The sequence below is a fragment of the Heloderma suspectum genome, chromosome 15, assembly GCF_057233095.1.
Source record: "Heloderma suspectum isolate Gila_16-S chromosome 15, 16-S_ref, whole genome shotgun sequence".
NCBI lineage: Eukaryota > Metazoa > Chordata > Lepidosauria > Squamata > Helodermatidae > Heloderma > Heloderma suspectum.
In genome coordinates this window covers 1,275,221-1,298,091 of record NC_139472.1, presented here as the reverse complement: position 1 = coordinate 1,298,091, position 22,871 = coordinate 1,275,221, and the positions used below count along the sequence as shown (strand labels likewise).

At 57.2% G+C, this 22,871-nt stretch overlaps 1 protein-coding gene across 9 annotated transcripts in view; it reads left to right on the top strand.

Moving 5' to 3' along the window:
• Positions 1-22,871, top strand: part of ECE1 (endothelin converting enzyme 1) — a 51,385-nt gene that overhangs the window by 3,040 nt on the left and 25,474 nt on the right. For 2 of the 9 annotated variants that reach the window (XM_084821916.1, XM_084821914.1), the window contains exons 1-4: positions 11,300-11,414; positions 16,174-16,257; positions 20,589-20,730; positions 21,436-21,639. In XM_084821916.1, coding sequence (XP_084678042.1) covers positions 11,382-11,414; positions 16,174-16,257; positions 20,589-20,730; positions 21,436-21,639 — 463 coding nt within the window. In that variant the 5' untranslated portion in view covers positions 11,300-11,381. Of the gene's footprint in view, positions 1-4,104; positions 4,159-5,807; positions 6,055-11,299; positions 11,415-15,791; positions 16,258-20,588; positions 20,731-21,435; positions 21,640-22,871 lie in introns of those variants that run through there. The other 7 variants (XM_084821911.1, XM_084821912.1, XM_084821918.1 and 4 more) reach the window with 6 other exon arrangements.

Below are 22,871 nucleotides of genomic sequence, written 5' to 3'. Positions count from 1 at the left end.
TCTTCTGGGGGCTGGGGGGGACTCAAAATATTTTGCAATGGGGTAGAGATGTGAAGGCTTGGGGAAAAACTGGGGGGGACAGAAAAAAATGGGAGAAAGTTGCCCCCCATTTAAAAAACCAACCAACCTACCTGGGGGAAACGTGGTTTTTAAAACAAATTCTGTCCCCTCTGCACACATCTCCACCTCATTATAAAATATTTTGTGTTCCCGCCCCCCCCCCCACAACAGGAAGAGGGTTCGAATATTTGAGATATGTTGGGCAGCAGCACTTGGAAAAGAGTTTGAAAGGACATAGGAAGCTGCCTGATACTGAGCCAGACCCTCGGCCCATCTAGCCCAGCACTGCCAACACTGACTGGCAGCGGCTCTCCAGGGTTTCAGGCAGGATCCCTTCCCAGCCCTCCCTGGAGATGCTGCCGGGGACTGAACCTTGGGCCTTTTGCATGGAAAGCAGGGGCTCCACTGCTGAGCCATGGCCCTCCCTAAGTTTCTAGTCCTCATGGTTCTGAATAAGGGGCCGATTTAAACAGGAACAGGAGAAGCTGTCATCAACTGAGGCAGACCCTGGGTCCATCTAGCCTAGTACTGTCAACATGGACTGGCAGGAATGGCTCTCCAGGGTTTCAGTTTCAGGCAGGAGTTTTTCTCAGCTCTACCTGGAGATGCCAGGGATTGAACTTGGGACCTTCCACATGCAAAGCAGGGGCTCTACCCCTGAGCTGCGGGTCACCCCTGAGGAAGAGTGCGGATGCGCAAAATGGGTCAGGCACCGTTTGAAGGCCCATCCTGGTCTTAATCCAGGAACAGCAGGAGCGGCCCACAGTCACAGTGCCGAAAATCAATAAGACTGAAGCAGAAATTAAGCAAAGTAAGAGCAGCTCTTGAAAAGAAACAGAAGCTGGGCAGTGGTGAAGGTAAGCTGCCTTTCCCCACAGGCAGGTATTCTTGGAGCTGTGCAACGCTCTGCCGTGTTTGATGAACCAACTGTGTGCAGGGCCGACATGCCGGCCGAGAAGTGGCTTCGGAGGCAGGGCCTGCAGGCGCTGGGCGGCCCTCCCCCTCTGGCCTCGCGACCTTTGCTCCTGGCTAGCGAGGCTGCTCCGCTTGGGCCGGAGCGGAAGGAGCCTGGCGTGGGCTGCAAACGGCCTTCTGGACCCCCCACCTCTGTGTGCGCTTCGTTGCCTGCTCAGCCGAGTGCTGCTTGCCTGGATGAGTTCAGATGGGTTCTGGGGGGGCAAGGGCGGGGGGGCAACGGGGGAGGGCAGTGGCAAGCCGAGGGGCCCAGGCTCTCACCCGCTGACGCAGTCCCTTGACGTGTGCTCGCGCTGTGCCAAGGAACCGCAGTACGCTGGCGTTTGGGGCGGGGGGGCGACAGCCCAGCCAGGGCTCGACAGCTGCTTCCAGAGCTAAGCAGCCAAATGGTGCCCCTCCAGCGCTGCTCCCCCCTCCCCCTCCCCAGGGCCAGCAGGCCTCGTCCGGCTTCGGCGCTGTTCTTGGCCTGTCCCTCCCGTGCCTGCAAGCGGGGCTTGTGTTTGGAAGGGGCCCTTGAGGTTTCAAGCGGGCATTGATGTCTGGCTTTCCTGCCCAAGGATTCTGGGAGCTGGGCAAGGGTGCTGAGTGCATCGAGATCCAGGTGTGTTGGCTGGGAGCCTCAGCAGTTCAAGCGGGGATCAGCCGTTCTAAAGCAGCCGCCCCCAGCCCCGCGCCCTCCAGTTGTGTTGGACCACAACTCCCGCATTCCCCAGGAGCAGAGCTGGGGGTTGTGGCCCAGTACATCTGAAGGGCTGGGGGCGGCTGTTCTGGAGAGCGCCCCGGGGCGTCAGTGGGGTATCAGCGCTGGCGTGTGCCACGTGCGCGCGGGGTGGCTGCTTGGTCGCCCGCTTGGGCCCGTGCTAGGAAGGCGAGATGTGAGGAGACACCAGCCCAGGGCTGAGCCGCTCCTAGGGCAAGGCAGGCTCTGGGCTTTGCGGAGGCTTTGGGAAAAGGTGGCCCCAGGCAGCGGCGCTGTTCACAGAGCTGGGCGCATTGGCATTGTTCGCAGTGGGTGCTGTTTGCCCAGCTGCTGGGGCTGAAGAAGCGCCTGCGGGCGGAGTGTGCCAGGCTTTTCCCTGCCCTTCCTAGGAACACGGAACCGGCCTCATGCCGAGTCAGACCCCACTGGGTCCATCTGGCCCAGCGCTGTCCACACCGACTGGCAGCGGTGGCTCTCCAGGGTTTGGGACGAGTCTTTCCCAGCCCTGTCTGGAGATGCTGGGATCGAGCCTGGGACTTTCCGCATGCAAAGCAGGGGCCCTACTCCCTAAGTTTCCAGTCCTCACGGCTCTGAAAAAAGGGCTGACTTCAGTGGGAGCGTAGGAAGCTGCCTTGCAGTGACTTAGCCCCGAGGTCCATCCAGCCCACTCTTGCACAGAGGCTGGCTGTGACCTCTGGAGGGGCCCACGAAGTTGAGGACGGGGCCGGCTGGCCGGCCTGGAGGTGGCCATCCCGTTCCTGCAGCTGGTGTCCAAAGGGGACACTCAAGACATCCTTTCAGGTATAGAGAAAGTGAAGGGCTTCGGCCTCTGGTTCTTGGGCTTAAGCCAGGCTTAAGAGTTCTGAGGTGGAGAGTGTGGGGCAGGGCATGGAACGGGGTCTGGAGACCACGACGCGGCTGCTCTTTGTGGGGCGTGCGCACGGATTGGGTGCCTTTGCTGGCGACTGGCAGGCCTTTTGGAGGCTGCACCTCTGCGCCCGTTGGAAGGGTGCCACGATGGATAGAGGGGCCCTAGGCACCCAAGTGGCTCTCGGGGAGTGGCCCAGGTTCCCCAAACTGGTGGTGGCACTTAGAGGGACCCCCAGATCTTCTCTGTTTCCGAAACACACTGCCTGTGCTCCCAGGTGTAACCAGGCAAGAGCAGGTTGTTCCAAACCCACAGATAGAATTTGGGTTTTCCAAGGCTGCGGAAAGTCCATTCAGGAGGGTGGGCAGTTTCTTAACCAATTCCGCCCCCGCACCACAGGCTCCGCATTTGGCAAGGGAGGGACCCCGAGCGGATCCTGGGGTTCAGAAGCAAACCCCCTGGATCTGAATGGCATCTGGACTGTCTCCTCCCCGCGTGCTCCGCAGCATCCGGAGCCACCTCCTCCTCCCCTCCAGGGCCAGCCTAAACATTTACGGGACGGGGCCTCCCGGGTGGTGTGGCTCCCTGGGACCCTTCAGGAGACCCCCTCCTCGGTTTCTGGAAGAGGTTCCTTCTTTTTCAAGAACTTCCTCCCAAGGCAGGGTACAGCAATGCAGGTAACAAGACTAATCCGTAAACTACGGCAGCCCTGTGGGAAAGGAGGCAGAGCGAGGGCGGCAGGCGGAGGCACCGTGAGGGCCCTGCTGCCCCAGTTCGATTTCTCCCACTCCCGAGAGATGAGAGGGGAAGCAGCCCTGCGGGCAGTCTGCTTAAGTTTTTCCTCTTCCCTTCCCATCCCCTTTTCTTTGTGTGTTGCATCTTTTTTTAGATGGTGAGCCTGCGGGCAGGGACTGCCTTGTTTACTGATTCATTCTGCGCTGCCCAGGAACCTTTTTGGCTGTGGAGCGGGATAAAAACACTTTAAATCAATCCATAAATACAGCTCTGCGCATTCTTGGCCATTGGCTATGCCGGCTGGGGCGGATGAGTTGGCGAAGGCTGGTGGACGCATAAAAAGCCATAACGCCCCATTAAAGCCATCTGCAAGCCCTGTTACAGTCTCACACCTCTCTTCCCTTTCCCTGACATGTTCTGTTCCCTGAGGAGGAATTGACCGGCTCAAGCTTTGCATAGTTCTCTTCCTTGCACCAGAGCCCTGAGGCCTCTCTGTAGTGTTTCCTCCACTTGTCAGCCTAGGAGACTTGGGTTTGCCGTGTTCTCGCTCCAGCAACCCCCGGCCCTTGTAAACCCGCCCGCCCACGCCTGTTTTGGCTGCAGCCATCCAGCTGGCTCGTTGGGATCTGCTTACGGGATGTTTTTGGCGGCGTGTGCCGCCTCGTGCACGGTTGTAAGTCTGTCTAATGAGCCCAGCGGGTGGCAGAGCTGTTGGCATGAGCCAAGGTGCCTCGCACGCCAAGCCAAGCCTGCAGGGCACCAATCCAAGAGGTGGGGAAGGAAAGGATGCTCTTGAAAGAGGCCTGCTTTTATTCCCCAGGTACAGAACAGAGGAGGGGTGTGTGTGTGGATGCTTGAAGCAGCAAAGTGCGCCTAGAAATTTGTGCTGTTAGCAGCTTCTGGGGTGGAAAGATGGAGCAAAGAGCAGCTGTACTTCTAGGGACATTCCTGCGAGGGTCTCTTTTCGGGGGTGGGCCGCTTCCCCGCATGCCGTTGGCTGCTTCGTTGCATGCGGAGGTATCTCTCCCTCTCTTCCTCTGCTCCCTTGCTCTCCATTCAGGGTTTTCTAGTATAAGCCCACAGCTTAATTTTAGCAAGTGGAGGATAGGAACGCACAAGAATTTCCTTTATATTCACAAATCATGTGAATGTGCGTTTTCTTGAATACACGTATATTCCATTTTATTCTTTTAAATATTTGTTTCGTATTTTGTATTTTTAACTGCATTGTAAAGTGGCATTTTAATTATTTTAACTGTTTTTTTTTTAACCTAAGAACATTAGTTATTGGGAAGATTAGAAATGTACCAAATAAACAAAGTCCTGTTTGCAATCCTGAACTCAAGCAGGAGCTTTTCAGGAAAAGCTTGCATTTTCCCGAGCTTGGGTCCACGTTCAAAAATATGCCCTTCTAAAAAAGCGTGTTTTCCTAAAAATACACATTTTCATGCTTTACTCTATGGGAGTCACTAATGTAGGCACTGAAAACATTGAGCTCCTTTCCTCTTCTGCTTAAAAGACTTAACTGCGTAGCTGGAAGATTCCGCAGCTGGGAAGGGCTGATATCTCAGTGGTGGAGCGTGTGGTTTGCGTGCAGGAAGTAATAAAAAACATGAAAGCCCTGCTGGAGCAGACCAGCATTCTGTCCCCACAGTGGTCAACCAGCTGCCGAAATGGGGAGCTCACAGGCAGGACATGAGTGCAGTCCCCCCCCCCCCGGCTCATATTCTCCGGCACCTGGAACTGAGAGGCAGACTTCCTCCAGTACTAGAGATTATATATCCTGGCTTGTAGTCGTTGATAGCTTTATCCTCCATGCATTTTTCTAATCCCCTTTCACAGCCATCCAAGCTGGCAGCTATCACTACATCTTGTGGCAGTGAGTTCCATAGTCTAGCTCGATGAGTAAGTGTTTCCCGTGACCTGCCTAAATCTCCCGCCATTCAGCTCCACGGGACGACTGCATTGGAGTTCCTGCATTACGAAAGAGGGAGAGGAATGTTTCCCTCTTCACTTCCTCCACAGATTCAGCCCTTGGGATCTCCAATTGAAAAGGAAATGCCCAGTATTTCCAGTTGTTCCAGTCGCTTCTCTGGAACAGGGGAAGCTGCCTGATACAGGACGCTGGGTCCATCTGGCCCAGTCTTGTCGACACTGACCGGCAGCAGTAGCTCTCCGGGGTTTCCGGCAGGGGTTTTTCATAGCCCTACCTGGAGATGCCAGGGATCGAACCCAGGACCACCTGTGCGGAAAGCTGGCTCTCCGTTGCTGGCCTGCCGCCGTTCCTCACACAGGAGACCGGGCTGCGATGGGAGCACCGGTCTTCTGCTGGATGGGGCGTGGGCCGCCCATAAGTCGCCTGGGCGGATGCGCACCTTCGGCCAACTTCCCTCGCTCCTGCCGGCCGCCAAGGGCGTTCCCCCTCATATTCTGACGGAAACACCCCCGGCTGCGAGTGTGGAGCCAGCCAAGACGCGGAGAGATTAATGCCTGTTGCAGTGCCGAGAGTGGGCAGTGCATCCGGTTCCAGCGTACCTCGTGAAATCCCGGCAGGGGTCGTGATTCAGTCTCCGGAGAGCGCCTGTGGGCCGTGCTTCCTCCTTGCCGCTTTGCTCTGGGCGTGAGCTCTGAAGAGGGCTGTTCTGCTTCCCTGTCGGTGTGCCTGAAACAGTGAGGCATAGCGCCTGCCCTCTCCGCCATCTGGCCCCATAAAGAGGTTAGTCGGGATGTCCAGCTGAACGGAATCGGTCCCTTTTCCTGGGGGGGGCGGGATTTGACATGTGTTTGAGGAAGGGGAAAGTCTGCTTAGAGCTGGATTCTTGCCACAGATGTTGCAAGGAACAGGTAAGCTTGTTTGGTCTTGCTGTCTGCGACCAAGGCCTCTGCCAAATCGCTCTCTTTTGAAATGGCACTTAAAAAAGCGTGCCATGCTCGCTTGGCTTCCTCCGCTGTGGTGGAGCTGGGCAGGCGCCCGAGCCTGCACAGGTTTGTGTCTTGTGTGACTGGAAGGGGGAGTCATGCTAGTTCGGCACTGTCGCCGTGCTCGTGGCTTGAGGCACGCTAATTCTTCCTTGGCTGAAGGAAATGGGGCTAGCGGAGACCTGGTTTGAAACGAGGTCCAACCTGCGGGATAATTGCTTCTGGTGAAAAAAGTCTCAGCGCCTACTCAGCTCTTGTCTGGGCTGGTGTAAGGCAGGCGTGGAGAGTTTTGCCTTTGTGCGGCTTTGCTTTCTGATTACATACGTTAATTAATGGCTAGTTGAGTTCACTGCTTCCTTTGGGCGGCTGCCACCACAAGCACCAATTCTTAGGAACTGTGAGCAATAAAGAGGGTTTTAAAAAAAACCAAAACTTTCCACCTTTTTGGCTGTCAGCCAAAGGGCCAGATCCAATTTCGGAGATGTGTGTGTGGGGGTGCATTCCAGTGGTGGGCGGGGCTGAAGGCAAAAGGGGTGGGGCTAAAAAAGTACCGGCCTATTGTAGCTTGGAGCTCTTCTGCCAGCCGCTCAGCCTTCGGAGAGGCATTTCAGCCTTTTCGACTGGGGGAAGCCTGGGGGGCAGAGTGGAACGGCAGGCAGGCCAGGTTTGGGCCATGGGCCTGAGTTCCCAGCACCCCATCTAGTCCAGTGGAGAACTCGATGGACCCAGGGTCTGGCTTGGCAGAAGGTAGCATGCTCTGCTCCTGATCTTAGCCCAGCGCCCCTGCTTCTGCTGGAGGACGTGTAGGCTCAGGCGTAGCAGGAGAGCAAGAGCAGGCAGACGGGGCAGCGCGGCAGGCATGCCGACGCGGTCCTCTCTTCTCTTTCTCTACACACTGGTCGAAAGGGTGCGAGGACGCATCCTTGTAGTTTGGCCTTCGGAATGGCGCCACTGCTTTAATGTTTTACCGTGTTTAATGTTTGTGTTGATACGGGTTTTATTGTTTTAAGTTGTTGTTTGCCGCCTTGATAGCTTTTTAGCAAATGAGGCAGCATATAAACAACAATAATAATAATGATGCTGTCTTGCGGGTCGCCTGGTTTGTGGCTGTGCCCGGCAGCTCCTTAAGCTGGGCTAGGGGCCCTGGTGAGACTTCAGTCCCACTCCTCCTGCGGTTAAAAGCTCTTCCAGGCGCTGTCGTGTGCGCCCCAGCAGTCAGGTTGAGACTGGGGGCAACTGCAGGAGGCGGGGGCGGGCGGGTTTTCTGCAGTATTGGTTCCCCTCCATCAAAGGTCTCCTAGTAATGGTTCCTCTTTGTTGTTGCAAAGTCCCTGCTTCGGCGAAGGAGCAAAGTTCCCAGCTCAGTTCTGGAGTTGCACAATAACCTCGTCAGAGGTTGATCTAAAACTGTGGCCAAGTCTCCCATGGGTGGGGTGGCAGGAGAGCTCAGTTTGCTCTGCCCCAGCAGTCTCCCTTTGGCCTCTGCTGTTCTCCCCACCCCACAGGCCCCAAATAACATGCCAGCAACACCTGCCCACATTGTGCACTGTGAATAGCTGGTTGTGATGGGGAAGGGAGCTCTTTAAAAAGGAAAGAAGAGCTGGGTGTCCCCTTGCTTAGACCACAAAGGCCAGTGTGGTGTAGTGGGCAGAGTGTGGGACCAGGGTTCCAGCCCCCCCCAGCCATGAAGCCCACTGGGTGGCTTTGGGCCAGTCACTGACTCTCAGCCTCACCTACCTCACAGGGTTGTTGTCAGGATAAAATGGAGAGGAGGAGGGCCATGCAAGCTGCCTGGGGCTCCTTGCAGGAGGAAGAAAAGCAGGATGTCAGTGCTAATAATAATAATACCACCACAAATGGGCATTCTGTACACTGGCCAGCTGGCTTGCAGAGCTGGCAATTTGCAGAGCTAGTTAGTGCTGGGTGTTTGAACAGTCAGGTATGGGTAAAGAATTTTGAAAAGGGACCCTCTTTAGTTTGGTTTAAGTGGCCTTTGATTAGGACAATCAACAAGAGATACTTCAATCATCAGCAGGCTTGATTTTTATATTAATTGTAAAAAAAAATGACAGCACAGTATAAGCAGGGGCTGTCGCTCAGTGGCAGAGCCCCCACTTTGCAGGCAGAAGGTCCCTGGTTCCATCCTCGGCAGCATCTCCAGGCAGGGCTGGGAAAGAATCCTGCCTGCAACCCTGGAGAGCTGCTGCTGCCGGTCAGTGTCGACAGTACGGGGCTAGATGGGCCCAGGGGGGTCTGACTTGGGCTCAGGCAGCTCCGGCGCTCCTGAGCATGCTTACCCTAAAGTGAGCGCCAGGGAGTTCAGCGGGGCTTGTCCCCCAAGTGAGTGCGCAAAGCTTTGCAGCCGGGCAGAGCAATCTTGTGGGGGGAGGGGGGATGGCTACATCCGTGCTGTGCTGGCCTGGCTGGGGGGTGGGAGGTGGGGAGGGGCGCCTTTCCCCTCCCCGCTTGGCCCAGGCAATTTGCAGCGCGCGTGCGTGTTCACGTTCCCCGCTCACTGGCACCAGCATGCGTGTGGGAAATGACCGGCATCCGCTCCAGCTGGGGTGCGGTGGCTGGCCCGCTTTGGGCGCATGTTGGGGAGCCTGGCCAGCCCGGACAGGCCTCCCTTCCGGCCTCGCCACTGGTGGAGTGCTGCTAGTGGGGCAGCCGCCGTGAGGGGGCTTCCCGCAGGCGTCCACAGAGGGCCCTGTCTCTGCAGCCGGGAGGCAGGTCTGTTGTGGCCGAAGGCCCCGCGGCCGCGCTCCCTGTCAGCTAGTTGAGGTTTGCTCCTTCAATCTGCCAGCTCTTGCGAAACAAAGACATGACCTTTTTTAATCTTTTGGGAGCTGATTTTATTCATTACATTTAAATCCTGCCTTTCTTGATCTTGCAAGGAATCCAAGGCAGCTTACGCGATCCCCCTGCTCTCCATTTTGCCCTCACAGCAACCCTGTGAGGTAGGGTAGGTGGAGAGTCAGTGACTGGCCAAAGTCACCCAATGAGCTTCATGGCCATGTGGGGCTGGCACCTGGATTTTCCAAGTCCCAGTCCAGTGCTCTAACCACTACACCACACTGGCTTTCCAATCTTCATTATAATAATGAATTAACTCTTAATGACTCTTAATAATCTTAGGTAAAGTTCCTAGAAATGTGAGCAACTCTGAGATCAGTTCTGCTCTTTGGCTTTTGTCCTGGAACACCAGGGTCAGCCTTCAGTTTAAAAAATGTAACCTAAATCTAATTAAAACAGAAAGAAAGTGAAGCAACCGGGGTTGTTTAAAAACAACAAACATTCGGCTTTGAAAAACAGTCGTGCTGCGGAGGCAACTGGCCAGCCCGCCCAACGTCAACGGAATCCAGACTTTGTGAAATATTTGTGGCCAAACATTGGGCCAGGAGGCCAGCTGCACCCTGTAGCAGCCCGATGGGGTGGTTCAGGAAGGGGCGCCCTTCTCCGGCGACTGTGAGGGTGCGGAGCAATCTGGCCTGTTCCCACGCCGTGCCCGGCCCCGAGCGGATCTTCCGTTTTGTGAGCTCATCAGGAACGGTGAATGCAAATACCGTATCAAGCCAGTCTGGCAGTTTCAACGCCGCAGTTCTTGTTTTCCAGGTGTTCGGGTCTCTTCCGTGGAGGAGACCTGAACTCTGCTGAACGAGATGCCATCCATCAGTGCATCATCACAGCCCTTTGGGTTTCCGGGATGCGCTGGTGTGCCAACAGTTTTCAGTGCCTTCGTTGTTGTTTTTCTTATATACATGTCATGGTCTTTAAATTTTTGAAAGTATTCCAACAACAGTTTTCTGCATAATGTAACATTTAAATTGCATTAAGCGTGCTTTAATTTCCCCCTCAAATATTTCAAGTCAAATACCTGGGATGTATCATGGCAAAAGAATAACATGGTTTTCTTTTTCTTAAGCTTTGTTTACTAAATACAAGTAAAATGACCATGGGGAATCCGATCGCTCTCTTGGGCATCAGAAATGTTTCCAGTCCAGACTGAAAATATTCCCGATGAGAATGACCCTATGCGAATTAGCCTGATTCGCATAGGAAACTTTCCCAGTTCAACATTTTCCGATTCGGCATTTCCCGGAAAACCCGCATCCCTGGCTGGGGGGCTCGTGCAGCTGCCTGTGGTGACTTGCGCTCCCTCCTGGTGGCTGCACTTGGCGCTTGGCGCGTGTTTTGTTGTGAGTCAGTGGAACTTCCCGGGGGGGGGTGCTGCGCGGGCGAGGGCTCGACCCCCGCGTTCCTTGGCTCTACCCTGGGTGGCATTGTTTGCCCTTGCCAGCGGCTGTGACCCAGGGAGGGCCTCCCCTGGGCATGAAGCAGCTTCCTGACATTCTGGAAGCTTTGGAGGGACAACAAAGCCAGGAACGGCCCTGGAGCCGCGCTCGGAATCCACGTCTCCAGAAAGGCGCCTTTCTTTCATTGGGCTGAGCTTCTTCTTTGTGGGAAAGTGTGGGCGGAGGGCTGTTTCAGCTGTGCAAACCCTGCTTTGGCTGCCTTGTGGGGAGCGTGAGAAGCTGGCTGCCCCTTGCAGCTGGGGGGGCCGCGTCCTCTTCCTCCGGCATCTGTCTGAGGCTTCTTGGGTGCATGCCTTCCCCCTCTGCAGTTTAGCTATGTCCTCATGCGCTCGCTCGCTGCTCGCCGTTTCTTCTGCCTCTGGAGGCTGCAGGACCCGGCCTTTGCTTGGTGTTTCTCCTGGCTGCGTGTGCAGAGCTAGGAAGCCCTTTGCGTCCCACGATGCCAGCATCGAATTTCTTGGTGCCCTCGTGACTGTACGCCTGGGATGTCTTGAGAGCCTGAGCCTTGCATCTCTGGCCAAGTCCCCGTCACAATTTTAAACCAGCTCCCAGTTGTTTCGAGCAGCCTGGTGCCCGCTAGATGTGTTGCACTGTGACTCTGGCTGGGGAGAATGGGAGTTGCAATCCAACACATTCAGAGGGCACCAGCTGCTTTGGCCCCAAAACAGGAAACCCCGGGGACTGTGTTCTAAGAACTTAATAACAGGCTTTCGTTGCCTCTCCTTCGCAGAATGAGGGATCCTTGGGGAAGCCGCAGCTTGTCCCTGCCTGGCCTGGTTTGCAGTGCGTGTGTTCCCTCAGCAGGTCTGCAATGTTCAAAGGCCAGCTTGTCGGCGTGGTGAGGGTGAGTTGATAGTACAGCTCTCACACTCCCCCACCCCGCTGAGTGCTGGGAAGGCCCGCGACACGGTTCAAGACTCCCTCCGCCTTCCCACCGCAAAGCCTTGCTTGGAATCCATCTCATGTGCCTGTATTTCTCCCCTCGACAGCTGCTGCTTTGCATCAGGATCCCGGCCTATTAGCAACTGGGCTGCTGTGCTGGCCCGCCTCTGCACTCGCCTTCTCTGTCCCACTCCTTTCGTGGGTTTGTGCTGCGGATGGTGGAGAGGAAGCTGTCTGGCAAAAGGGATCCACAGTGTTGTGCACCTTCCAGGGCTGAGAGCCCCCAGAGGGAGCGCCTGTGCATTCTCCTCTGTCCTCCCCGCCCCCCCCAGAGGGCCATGCAGCGCCGGCTCCGGGTTCTGGAGGGCTCTGGGGCAAGACCCCGTCCACTGCCCGCCTTCGGGAGTCTGCCCTCTCACCCCATTCTCACTTGCTGCTCTCGCTCCCTCTCCTTTTCCTCATCATGGCCAGTGCTGGCCTGCTTGGTGCGCAGGGAGCAAGGAGGCTGCGACGTCGCCTCCCCCTCACCCCCGCCGGTGTCTGGGCTGGAGGGAGCGGCAGGGGAATGAGCAGGCGGCCATGGGGAAGAGGAGGAGCGGACCTGGGGGCTCCCGGCAGTGGGGCCTTGGTAGCTGCCCAACAGTGCCGACCCGTGATGTGGCCCTCCGTCCAGCCAGCCTTGGAGGGGCAGCTTCTGCCCTGGAGGCCTCCGTTGCTAGTCCCAGGTGTGTCGGTCCAGTGGGTGGAGGCACTCTGCTCATGTTCAGTTCACCCATGTTTCAGACGAGACCCTTTCCAGCCCAGCCTGGAGATGTTGCTGAGGATCGAACCTGGGGCCTTCCACAGGCAAAGCAGGGGCTGTTCCACTGTGCTGCTGCCTGTTCCTCATATGGTCTTCCTACTGCGCCATGTATTCCAGGGCACACGTTCCATCACAAAGTCCTGGGGCAACATGTGGATGTAGACGGGTGCGGACACAAACAGGGTCAGCACGCCTGGCTATGGTGGCCGCAGAGGCTGGCCGTTTTCTGGGATGCAGCAGCCTTCCGAGCCAGGCGCTCCCGGGTGTGTCGAACTGCAACTGCCGTCATTCCTTGCCGGCAAGGCCATCTGCCAGGAGCCTGCAACGTGTAGTCCAAAACCTCAGCAGGGCCTCGTTTGGAGAAGGCGGCTATAAATACTCAAAGTCTGCGCATGGACTCGATCTGAGTCAACGAGTAGCCTTGTGAGGGTGCTGGCGCTGAAGGCTCCACACTGCAGGGATAGCATTTGCTGCTTGCAGGTGACCTGGCTGGGGCAGGCCTTGGGGCGAGTTCCCACGCTGGGGGGCACCCCCCGGAGGGTCCCACAGCAATGCCTGGGCGACTGCACTGCACTGATGTGGCTTTTTGAGGAGGTTTTTTGAATCGGGGTGAGTCCAGTGCCGTAATCTGTTGGGATCAGACGGAATGTGGAATAAAGCACAGTAAGGGTGCTTTGAATGTTTGAACCGATTCAAAGATGGTTGGGTTTTTTTCCAGTTTGGAGATTATTGTGATTGTAATACTTGTCTATTGTAGTTTTAAGGTGATGATTCTGTACCATCCTTTCTTAACTTTGCGCCCTCCAAATGTGTTGGACCGCACCTCCCAGCTCCCCCAGCCATGGCTGCCTGGGATGCTGGGGTTGTAGTCCAACACATCCAACTGCAGTCTGGACAGGACTTTATCCGTTGGTTATGTTATTAATGGGTTTTTATGGATTGATGTGTATATGCATTTTTTAAACTTTCTGCCCCGCTTTGCTGATGGCAGCTCAGTGCTTGTGCATTGTTTTGCCTGGCGAGCTGCGTCCTGCTTGGTTCTGCGGGGTTGTTCTCTGCATGGGCTGGTGCTTGGAGAGCAGCAGCTGTGCAGAAGGAAGGCCTCTCCCCATGGCCCTGCCGGACTCCGTCTCTCCTCTGTCTTGTGGATGACATTCCTTTCTTGTTGATCATGTAACAAGAGCCACCCGCCTGATCGGCTTTAAAGTTGTAACCAAACCCCTCTCCCTGTGCTCCCTCTAAATGTCAGGATGCAACCGGAGTGCCTCTGGGCCAGGAATGCTCACGTCTCAGTGGCACAAAACAGGATTGGGTTAAACCAGTCATGTCCACCCAAAGCAGATGATGTTTCAGAAGGTTTTGAACTGAGTGCCTGGATGAAGCAGTGGTGGGCAAATTGGTTTTTGTCTTGTATGTTTTTTTCCCTTTAGTTTTTAGGGCCAAGGTGGGCTAAATTAGAACCTCCGTGGTCAAAGGCAGTATACCTGGGTTGGCTGGATCCACCTTGATCCCATTCAGCAAGGCTCCATGTGGTGATACATTTATATTCCACCTTTCTTTTATGATAGAAGGCAGCATATATCCAACTCCGCTCTTACAGGTCCTCCGTCCAGTAACTATTGATAGCATTTTTATCCCACCCTTCAGCCAGAAAGGCTCCCAGGATACCTTACAAAGTTCAGAAATGTGACAGTCCCTGCCTGCAGGGTTACGGTTAGAAGACATGACACAAGAGGAAAGGAGATTGGGAGGGAGGAGGAGAAAGGCCAATTCAGACATCAGGTCCTTCGTCACAAAGCGCGGCAGGCCATGAGCACAGTCGAGGGGCTGCTCCTTCCCCAGCAGTGGAGCCGCGGGGGGGGGGGGGGGCGGACGCAGGCGTGGCAGGGGGCGCCTGCCGCTGCGTCCTCTTCCCTGCCGAAGGGAGGATTGCAGGTGGCGGCGGCCCAAGGTGCATGTCCCGCGCCCAGGCCTTCCCCAGGCTGGTGCCCGCCTGGCAGGGGCACGCGGGGAGGATCACTCGCCACATCTGGAGGACCCCGCTTGGGCAGGCTGAGCTGAGTTGTCTTTTTCACAGTGGGTGTGCGCGTGCACACTGGAGGCGCAGATCCGCGGTATATAAGAATCGTGGCATTGCCCACCCTGAGCAGCCCTTCCCTGCTCCGCCAGCTGACCTCTTTGCGGCTGGAGGCGCCAGGGATTGAGCCTGGGGCCTTCTGCCCAGCAGGGGCCCTGCCTCTCGGCGGGCCCCGCTTGCCCACGCAGGGGCCGTGAGTGGCCAGGGCTGCGCTCCAGCCTGCCTGTGCTCTGGCCGTAGCCTGCCTCTGCCGCGGGAGGCCTCGCGGGCCAGGGGCCTCCTCGCTCCAGCCCGGGGATGGGAGCCGGCTGCTGGCAGGCGGCGGGCGGGGGGGCTCCTGGCCGGGGCTGCTTTGCTTTGGGTGTCTTATGCCTGGAGAGCGAGCGTGCGTGAGGCTTTTCTGCTCCCTTTGGAGGCCGGTGTGGTTCCCCTGGGTTCTCCTGCAGAAGCTGGCCTGAGCTGGGCTCTCGCTTGCCTTTCACCAGGAGCCGGTTGCCGCTCTGGAGACTGGAGCTTGGTCATGGGGCGGGTCCCTGGGCAGCCCTGCCGTGAGGTGGAGTGGGGCGGTTGCCTCAGGTGGCAGAGGTGGGGATTGGGGGGCGGCGGCAGCCAGGTGTAGGGGGAGAGGCCTGTGCGCTAAGCGGCCTGCCCTCCGCCCCCTGAGCTGGCCTGCTGCCTTCCGGTGGGGTTGCGGACGCTGCCCCACATCACCAGCACCGAAGTAAGGTTGAGCTGCCCGTCCAGTTGGCTTTGGCGCATGGGCTGGACGTGGGGGCCACCTGGTCCTTTGCCTCTCAGGCAGCAGAACAACTTGGGCTGGTCCTGGCGGGTGCCCCGAGATGCCCGCGGCAAAGCTGCTGTTTCCCCAAACCGACGCCAGGGATGTGCTGCTTGTTCTCTCCTTGGTGCCAGTTTTTGTGCAGGTGTGGGGGAGAAGGGCTTTGGGGCGACCAGCCCCGGCCTGCTTCTGGCCAGCACTGAGCAGCCCGGGCAGCCTGTCCGCCTCCGGCCGAAACGCTCCGTCCGCCTGCCGAGCTTGTCTTGGAGCGGTCTGGGCAAGCGATGGGTGGCCCGGGGGTCACCGCTGACCACGAGGGCCGGGCCTTTGCTTGCCAGGAGGAGCGTTCCCGCCGAGGAATGTCGCTTCCGTCTTTATCGCGCTTCCTGTTTTCAGGCTCCTTTGCCAGTCCTTCCGTTTTGGAAAAGCGGCCGTCACTTAATCACGCTCTGTTCTGTTCTCCAGCAAAGTGGTGGAGGGGAAACAAAAGCACCTCGGTGGCTGTGTGTGTGTGTTTGTGGGTGGGGGTGGACCTGCAGAGGGTTGAAAGGGAGAGTTTACATAAGGCTAGGAAGGGGTTGCATAAGCTTTCACCCCCCCCCCGCCCTGGGCCAGAAAGGGGGGCGGGTGGGCCGGCCAGCTTTGGCGGCTCCTACTGTATAATTGTTTAGTAACTTTAGATCTCAGAGCTGCTAGAAACTCTGTTGCAGCCGTGGGAGAACTCAAACCCTGGTGGGACAGAGGCCTGCGTGGCAGCGGCCCCGCTCCCTCCTTCCCTCCCTCCCTCCCTGCCGCCTCTCTCTAGGTCCCCCAGGGAGGAGGCTGCAGAGGCCCTGGGTGGGCGAGGGGGTGGTGGCCGCCGCAGCAGCCTGGCCGGTGCTGTTCTGCAGGCCCCACTGGTCAAGCTTGGTGTCCGGCTTCGGCAGGATGAGCCTGCAAGGTGTAGTGCGGCGCTCCGGCTCCCAAAGGCCGAGCTGACCCTTCAGCCGCCTGCTGGGCAGCGCCCCCGCTCCCCCCATGTCATGGAGAGGCTCAGGGAATGTGTCTTGCACTTGGCCTTTCAGATGTCGACCTACAAGCGAGCCACGCTGGACGAGGAGGACCTGGTGGACTCCATGGAGGGAGAGGTCTACCCCAACGGGATCCAGGTGAGGCGTGGCGCGCTGCATCTTCGCCACCGAGCGATGGCCTGGGCGAGGCTACTCCTGGAGCGGTGGTTGGAGCGTTGGGGTGGGGCGCCCGGGGTCCCAGTCCCCACTCGGCCAGGAGCCTCACCGGGTGACCCTCACTAGGTGACCGACTCTCCGCCTCACCTACCCTGCAGGGATGTTGTGAGGATAGCCTGGGGAGGAGGAGGAGCATGTATGCCGCGCCACTCCTTGGAGGGAAGGCGGGGTGGAAGCGTAACAAATCAATAGACGTGGCAGGATTCCTCTCGTGCGCCCAGCGGAATCCCTCTGGTTCCAATTCTTCATTATTCCCCCCAAGTCCATGTAGTCCAGCAGCTCCCCCAGTCTGGCCCTCCCCTGTCGGGTGCTACCCTAACCCCGTGGCAAGATCCTGGAGCTGTCCTCCTTGGGGGCGAGCTGCATGGCTGCAGAAACCGGGAGGAGGCTGCACGGCTGCCCTGTCCCACAGTGGCTCAGCCCAGGGACTCCGGAGCAGCCATCGCCCAAGTCACAGCCGGCCAACCTCTGTCCAGACCAGCCTTCCCCAGTGGCGTGGGACTACAGATCCCATCATCCACCAGCCAGGAGACACAACGGAAGGGTTGTCGCAGCTGCAGGCTCCATGCACCCCATGCAAAGAACTCTTTCTGGAGAGACATGGGGAGGGGCCGCCCGAGGGTCGGCTCCCGGCTGCTGTGCGAACAGCAGGCTCCCGGGGAGAGCGCTCTGTGTCCAGGCCCGCGCACGCCACGCTCCGCCCCCTGCTCTGCTGCACAAAGGCGAAGAGAACGAATCTCCCTGGCTTGGAACGGATGCGATCCAGTTATAATGTCTGCAAGTTACCTTTAATTTGCGCCCCAAGCAGTCTCTAATCCTTGGTGCAGCAGCCTCTCTCAACCTGGTGGGCTCCAGAGCTGTCAGCCTGCAATGCTCATCATGATGGGAGTTGTTGTCTGTCACCTCTGCGCCCACCAGCTTGAGAGAGGCTGCTGCAGACCATTCCAGACTTCAGCCCAAACATCAGCTCTTTCTTTCGAATCTGCACTCAAGCGCCGGCTTCCTGGGTCCCTAATTTAGCTCCTTAGAACCTGTCACAATCCCCTCCCCAGCGCTTGGTCCTTGGGTGGTCAGGGGGCAGCGTCAGGGCACGACGCTTCTCTCAGTGGAGGCTGCGGCGGCCCTGGTCAGGCCACCGTTTCTCCCCCCCAATGCATTCTTCGAACCCCTTGAATTGTTGAGCCGTGAGCCTGTGTGGATTTTGGCCAAACAGGAAGGGGGGGGGGCGTCTGCTGGGAATGCTTTGGTCTGAGCCTCGCCAGCTTCCTGTTCGAGCCGATCCCCACTGTGGCGTCTTGGTATGTGCCAGTGGGTGCTGCGAGGGCTTCATGCTGGTGTGGCAACACCCAGACGGTCAGGGGTTCGATTCCCCACAGCCTCCTCCCAGCACAAAATGGCCACGAAGTGCAAGGTAGCATGTGCTGCATTGGGTGGCGAGTGGGTGTGCTTGGTGAAACCCCCTCTGTGAGTGCTTTGCTGAGGGGTCTCTCTCCCCTCTGCCCTCTCCTCAAGACTTAATACTCCTAAATAAGTAGAATGGCTGTTAAGAAATCCCTGAGTTTCCAAACTGCCGTCTTCAGTTCCTCCCGAGACTAAATCTCCTTTTTCTCTTGGAAGCCAGGAGCCCTTTTATATAGGACTTGCAGGCCAGTTGGACGGCCAGGCCAGTAAGCCCATTGGAGCTCAAGGGACACATGAGCTGGAATCAGCGGAGACTGTGAACAGGGTTCTAGCCTACCTGGTGTGCCTAAACCGGGGGAGGAGGCAAATTGTGGCCCTCCTGATAGTTTGGGCCACAACTCCCATGATTTCGTACCCTTGGCTTTGTTGGCTGGGCCTGATGGGAGTTGTAGGCCAAGCCATCTGGAAGGCCACAAGTTGCCCACCCCCTGACCTAAACAGTGGAAGCCCACGGTGGTCCAGCCGCCCCTCCACACATCCCTATGGTTTGCCGGTTTCATCCTGACTGGGCATGTGCTGGAAACCGAGAGCTGGAGGGCTCCCTGTGTCAGATTTCAGGGCTGGCCAGGTCGCCCTCTGCAGTCCACACTCCATTATGGTCATTGTCCCCCCCCCCTTTTTCCTCCAGCTCCCCAGTTCCCTGTTTATCTTCTGGCATTCGCTTGAAAAACTTGTTCTCTGCCTCTGAATTGTTTGTTCGGCACAGCCCAGCCCCCTTTTTGCAACCACATCTTTATCCCCTGTGAACAAAGGGACAGTCACTCAATGCTGCCGTCGTTCTTCAAGCAAAGGCGCAAAAATACAAATAAAGATCTTCGCAAAAGGGCGGTCAAGTCGTCAAAAAACTTGGGCCGGTATCTGCGTGATTAGAGCTGGCCTTTGTGCTGCTTTTTTCATCTCGTGCCACGTTCGTTTCTAAAACCTCTTTTCTTCATTTAAACATACATCTATAATCTCCTGCATTTACATCTTGTCAAGTATACGCTCCAGAGCAGGAAACATCATAACAGTAGTTAAAAACAATAGTCATTTTTTTAAAGCAACAAAAGAACACAAAATACAGCAGAAAGGAAGCCCAAAAATGTCAGAAGCAATTAAAAGCAACACAAATTAATAACAAAGAATCCAAAGTGCCCGCCCACCTGGAGCCAAAGCAAGAAACTATCGGTTTTAACTTGAAGGCTTTTGGAACAAGCTGGGAGCTTTCCCCCTGTGCGTGACCAGAAATCCTTGCAATGCCAGCCAAACAGGTTACTGGGAGGCACAGAAATATTATTATTATCAGTATTATTATTAGTATCATCCTCATCATCATTAACAACAACAATAATCCTACTGATACAGAGGCAGCATGTTCCAGCCGTGCCCTCTGTTTCAGCTGCTGCTAATCTGCTCCAAGCGGATTAGCTGGACATCCATCCTGGCCGCCATAGTTCTGTTCCTCCTGCATTTTGCTCGGCCTCTGTCTGACCCTCCCTGGTGGCCGAAGCCGGGGTCCCCTGTCTGTTGGCCGCTGGCCGCTCCTTCTTTCCCACTGTCGCCAACGAGCCGTCCCTTGCAGCAGCTATGCTGCCTCTCCACCATTCTGGGGCTGGCCCTTCCCCTCGGCAGCCAGGACGTTCTCGAAGGGCCCAGGCCATCTCCTTGTGAGCAAAGCCTGCCTGCCTGCTCTGGGCCCCCTTTGCCCTTAAAACATCCTTGGCGGGAGCAAGCAAGCCGTGAGTCGCTCTGCTGCGCCTTTGCGCCGTTGGGGCTGTGCGGCAAGGCCAGCGGCAGTGCCCAGCCTGCCTTCCTTCGCCCAGGGAGAAAGGGGGGATGGCTGCCTGGTGCAACAGCTGCCTCCCCGCCCTCCCTGCAGCTGGGGGGATGGAGCTGCTGACGGGGCTCTATCAGAGGAATCCGTCTGGGGGGCAGTTCATCAGCTCGGCCCCCTGGACCTTGGCTCGTCTCCCCGCAAGCTGGCTCAACTCCGTTGCATTGGGCTCAGCCAGTTCCTGGATTGTCCAGGGCCTTTTTGGTAAATAGCAACTTGCACAAATTACAGCCACAATTTGCCCAAACTGGAGCTGTAATTTGTGCAGATTACAGCCATGCTATTTATGGGGAAAAGAATTGAGAACAGTTCAAGGATTTTGGGGGAAAGCCTGTGGTTCGGCTTGCAAATGCGAGCCGAGCCCCCAGATGGCCAGATCTCCCCCCACGGCCCTCCCGAAGCCCGGCCTGAAGGGTGCCTGCAGATCCTTTGTCTCTTGTCCGCTTGGCTGGCTGCCATTTTGGGCGCCAGCCCAAGGGCTCTCCTGCAGCGCCGGCTGGCACGTGCGTATGCTGGCTGTGACGTGGGGACGCACCCACGTCTGACCTCGCCCAAGGAGCAACCCTGCCAGCAGGCTGGCGTGTGCCCTTGGCCTGGGCCCAGCTGACTGCCGCCGGGCCAGCCCAGGCATGCCCTGGGCTTCCAAGGGCGGAGATCCTTGCCATCGAGCGCTTCTGGGCATCGGTTGTGTCTCATGAGGGTTATGCCGCTTTGTCCTCGCAGAGGCCGTGAGGCTTTTGTTTCTGACAGCGATTTTGTGGTAGTCCCCTTTTGCAGATGGGGGAAACTGAGGCTGAGCGAGACCCAGATATGTGGCCAGGAGCCAGGGCGTGGGGCAGCTCTCCCGTCACACTCCCAGCTCCCAAACTGCTCGTCGCCTAAGTGGCGGAAGGCGCCTCGGGGCGGCATTCGGCTGCACATTCCCAGGGGCCCTTTGGCGGCAGACTAGGCGCCACCCTTCCTGTTCCTTCCTCCCCAGGTGAATTTCCGCGGGCCGGGGAGCGGCAAGAGCTGCTGGGCTGAGCGGACGCATGTGGAGAGGCGCCTCCTGGCCCTGACGACAGCCCTGGCGCTGGGCCTCCTGGCCTGTGTCTTTGTCCTGTTCTTCCAGTGCCAAACCCGTGAGTCAGCAGAGCTGTTCTGGTTTGCTATAGCCCAGGGGTGTGGAACCTCAGGCCCGCCAGTCAAATCCGTCTCGCCTGGGCCCCAGTCTGGCCCCTCCCCTTTGCCCTGGCCCCACCCTCCTTCCCCCAGCCACGCGTGGTTTGGTGGTTTCCTGGCTTTTGTGCAGCATTTCCCACACCCTGAAAGGCTGAAATGCCTCTCTCTCTGAAGGCAGCTAGGGCACTGGAATGCGGCCCCCGAGAGCTTCTCCAAAATGGAATTTGGCCCTCAGGCTGAAAGCGGTTCAACACTCCTGCTCTAGTCCATCCTGGGCTATCCGTTTTCTGGTGTCTTCTAAACTGTTAACACCAGAAGCTGCCTTGTACTAGGTCAGACTCTCCGTCCAGCTAACACAGCACTGTCTATATATTCACAATTGTCTATGTGGCTCCCCAGGGTCTCAGACAGAGAAGGTTCTTTCCATCACCTGCAACTTGGTCCCTTTTACTGGAGATGCTGGGATCGGACCCAGGGCCTTCTGCGTGCAATGCAGGGGCACCGCTGCTGAGTTGCAGCCTCTCTGTCTCCGTCCCATCCTCCTGGAGCGGGCCCTGAATGCCTCCATCTCCCTCCCCAGCCCAGGGGTTTGAGGCAATGGGCTGGGCAGTCTTAGCCTGGCCCACAGGTCCGTGACTCTGGCCGTCCATCTGCCCCTCCTCCAGGGCCCTGCCTGACGGAGTCCTGCATCTCAGTGACCAGTTCCATCCTGAGCTCGCTGGACCGGGCGGTGGACCCCTGCGAGGACTTCTTCAGCTACGCTTGCGGTGGCTGGATCAAGGCCAACCCCATCCCTGATGGCCACTCGCGCTGGGGCACCTTCAACAAGCTCTGGGAGCAGAATCAGGCCACCCTCAAGCACCTCCTGGGTGAGTAGGCCGAAGAGGCGGGGGCCACCCACCTCCTGGGGGAGTCTGGGGCTGTGGGTGTTTCCCCTTGTGCTGCTGCTGCTGCCTCGCCTGGCGGAGTCTGCCCAAGGAGGCAAAGGATAGCTGCAGGTGGTAAGTCCCCCCGCCCCCGGTCTCCTCTCCGGCCTCTGGGTGCTTCCATGGAAGCAGGACACTGGCTCTTTCCCAGTGTTTGCTGTTCAGACCTTCGGGGCTTCATTTTATTTTTATTTATGTGTGTATGTATTCATTCATTCCATTTCTATACCGCCCAATAGCCCAACTTCTCTGGGTGGATCACAACAATTGAGACCATAAAATACAGCCCAATAGAAGTATCATACAGAACTTTTAAAACTTTAAAATGACAGTATATAAAAAACAAAGTAAAAACCAGCAGCAGTGTAACAATGTAAAAACCACAGTAACAGATTTAAAAACAACAGAAATGGGAAGACTAAAATGCCCGGGAAAATGAGACGGTCTTCAGCTGGCACCAAAAAGATGACAACGTAGGTGGAGGCCCAGCATCTCTGGGAGCGTATTCCACAAGCGGGGGGGCCACCATGGAAAAGGCCCTAGCTGCCTGTCTCGCTCCGTTTTGGAAGGAGAGTCTTGCGTAAGGAGGGAGGGAGGGACTCGAGCACCCATTTCTTTCCCTCTGGCAGCAGCAAAACAAACCCTCCTTTGTCTTGGCCTGGATGAGCTCCTTCCGTCCTTGGGCTGCTGCGATGGAAGCAGCCACGCTCGCCCAGCTCTTTCCCACTGTGGTCCCTCTCCTAGGACCACCCTTTTGCATAGAGCATAGGAGCAGGGGAAGCCGCCTTATACCGAGTCAGACCCTGGGCCCATGTAGTCTGGCACCGTCAACACTGTCCAGCAGCAGCGGCTCTCCGGGGTTTCAGGCAGGGTTCCTTCCTAGCCCTCCCTGGAGATGTTACTGGGGACTGAACTGGGGCCTTCTGCAAGCTAGGCGGGGCTCTGCCTGAGCCAGGGCCCCTTCCCTTGCACCCTCCCAGAGTTCAGGCGAGGTTGTGATGATGCTGTGGGAAGGGTGGTATCTGGCACGCCTCCCGAGGGGTGGGTTTCTCAGAGCTCTTTGTAGCTCCTTCACAGCACTTCTCCCCCGGAGCAAAGCCAGAACAAATTCTGGAGAACAGACTGCCTAATTTTTGTTGGGTGATCTTGCTCACCAAGTTGTTTTTTTCTTCTGG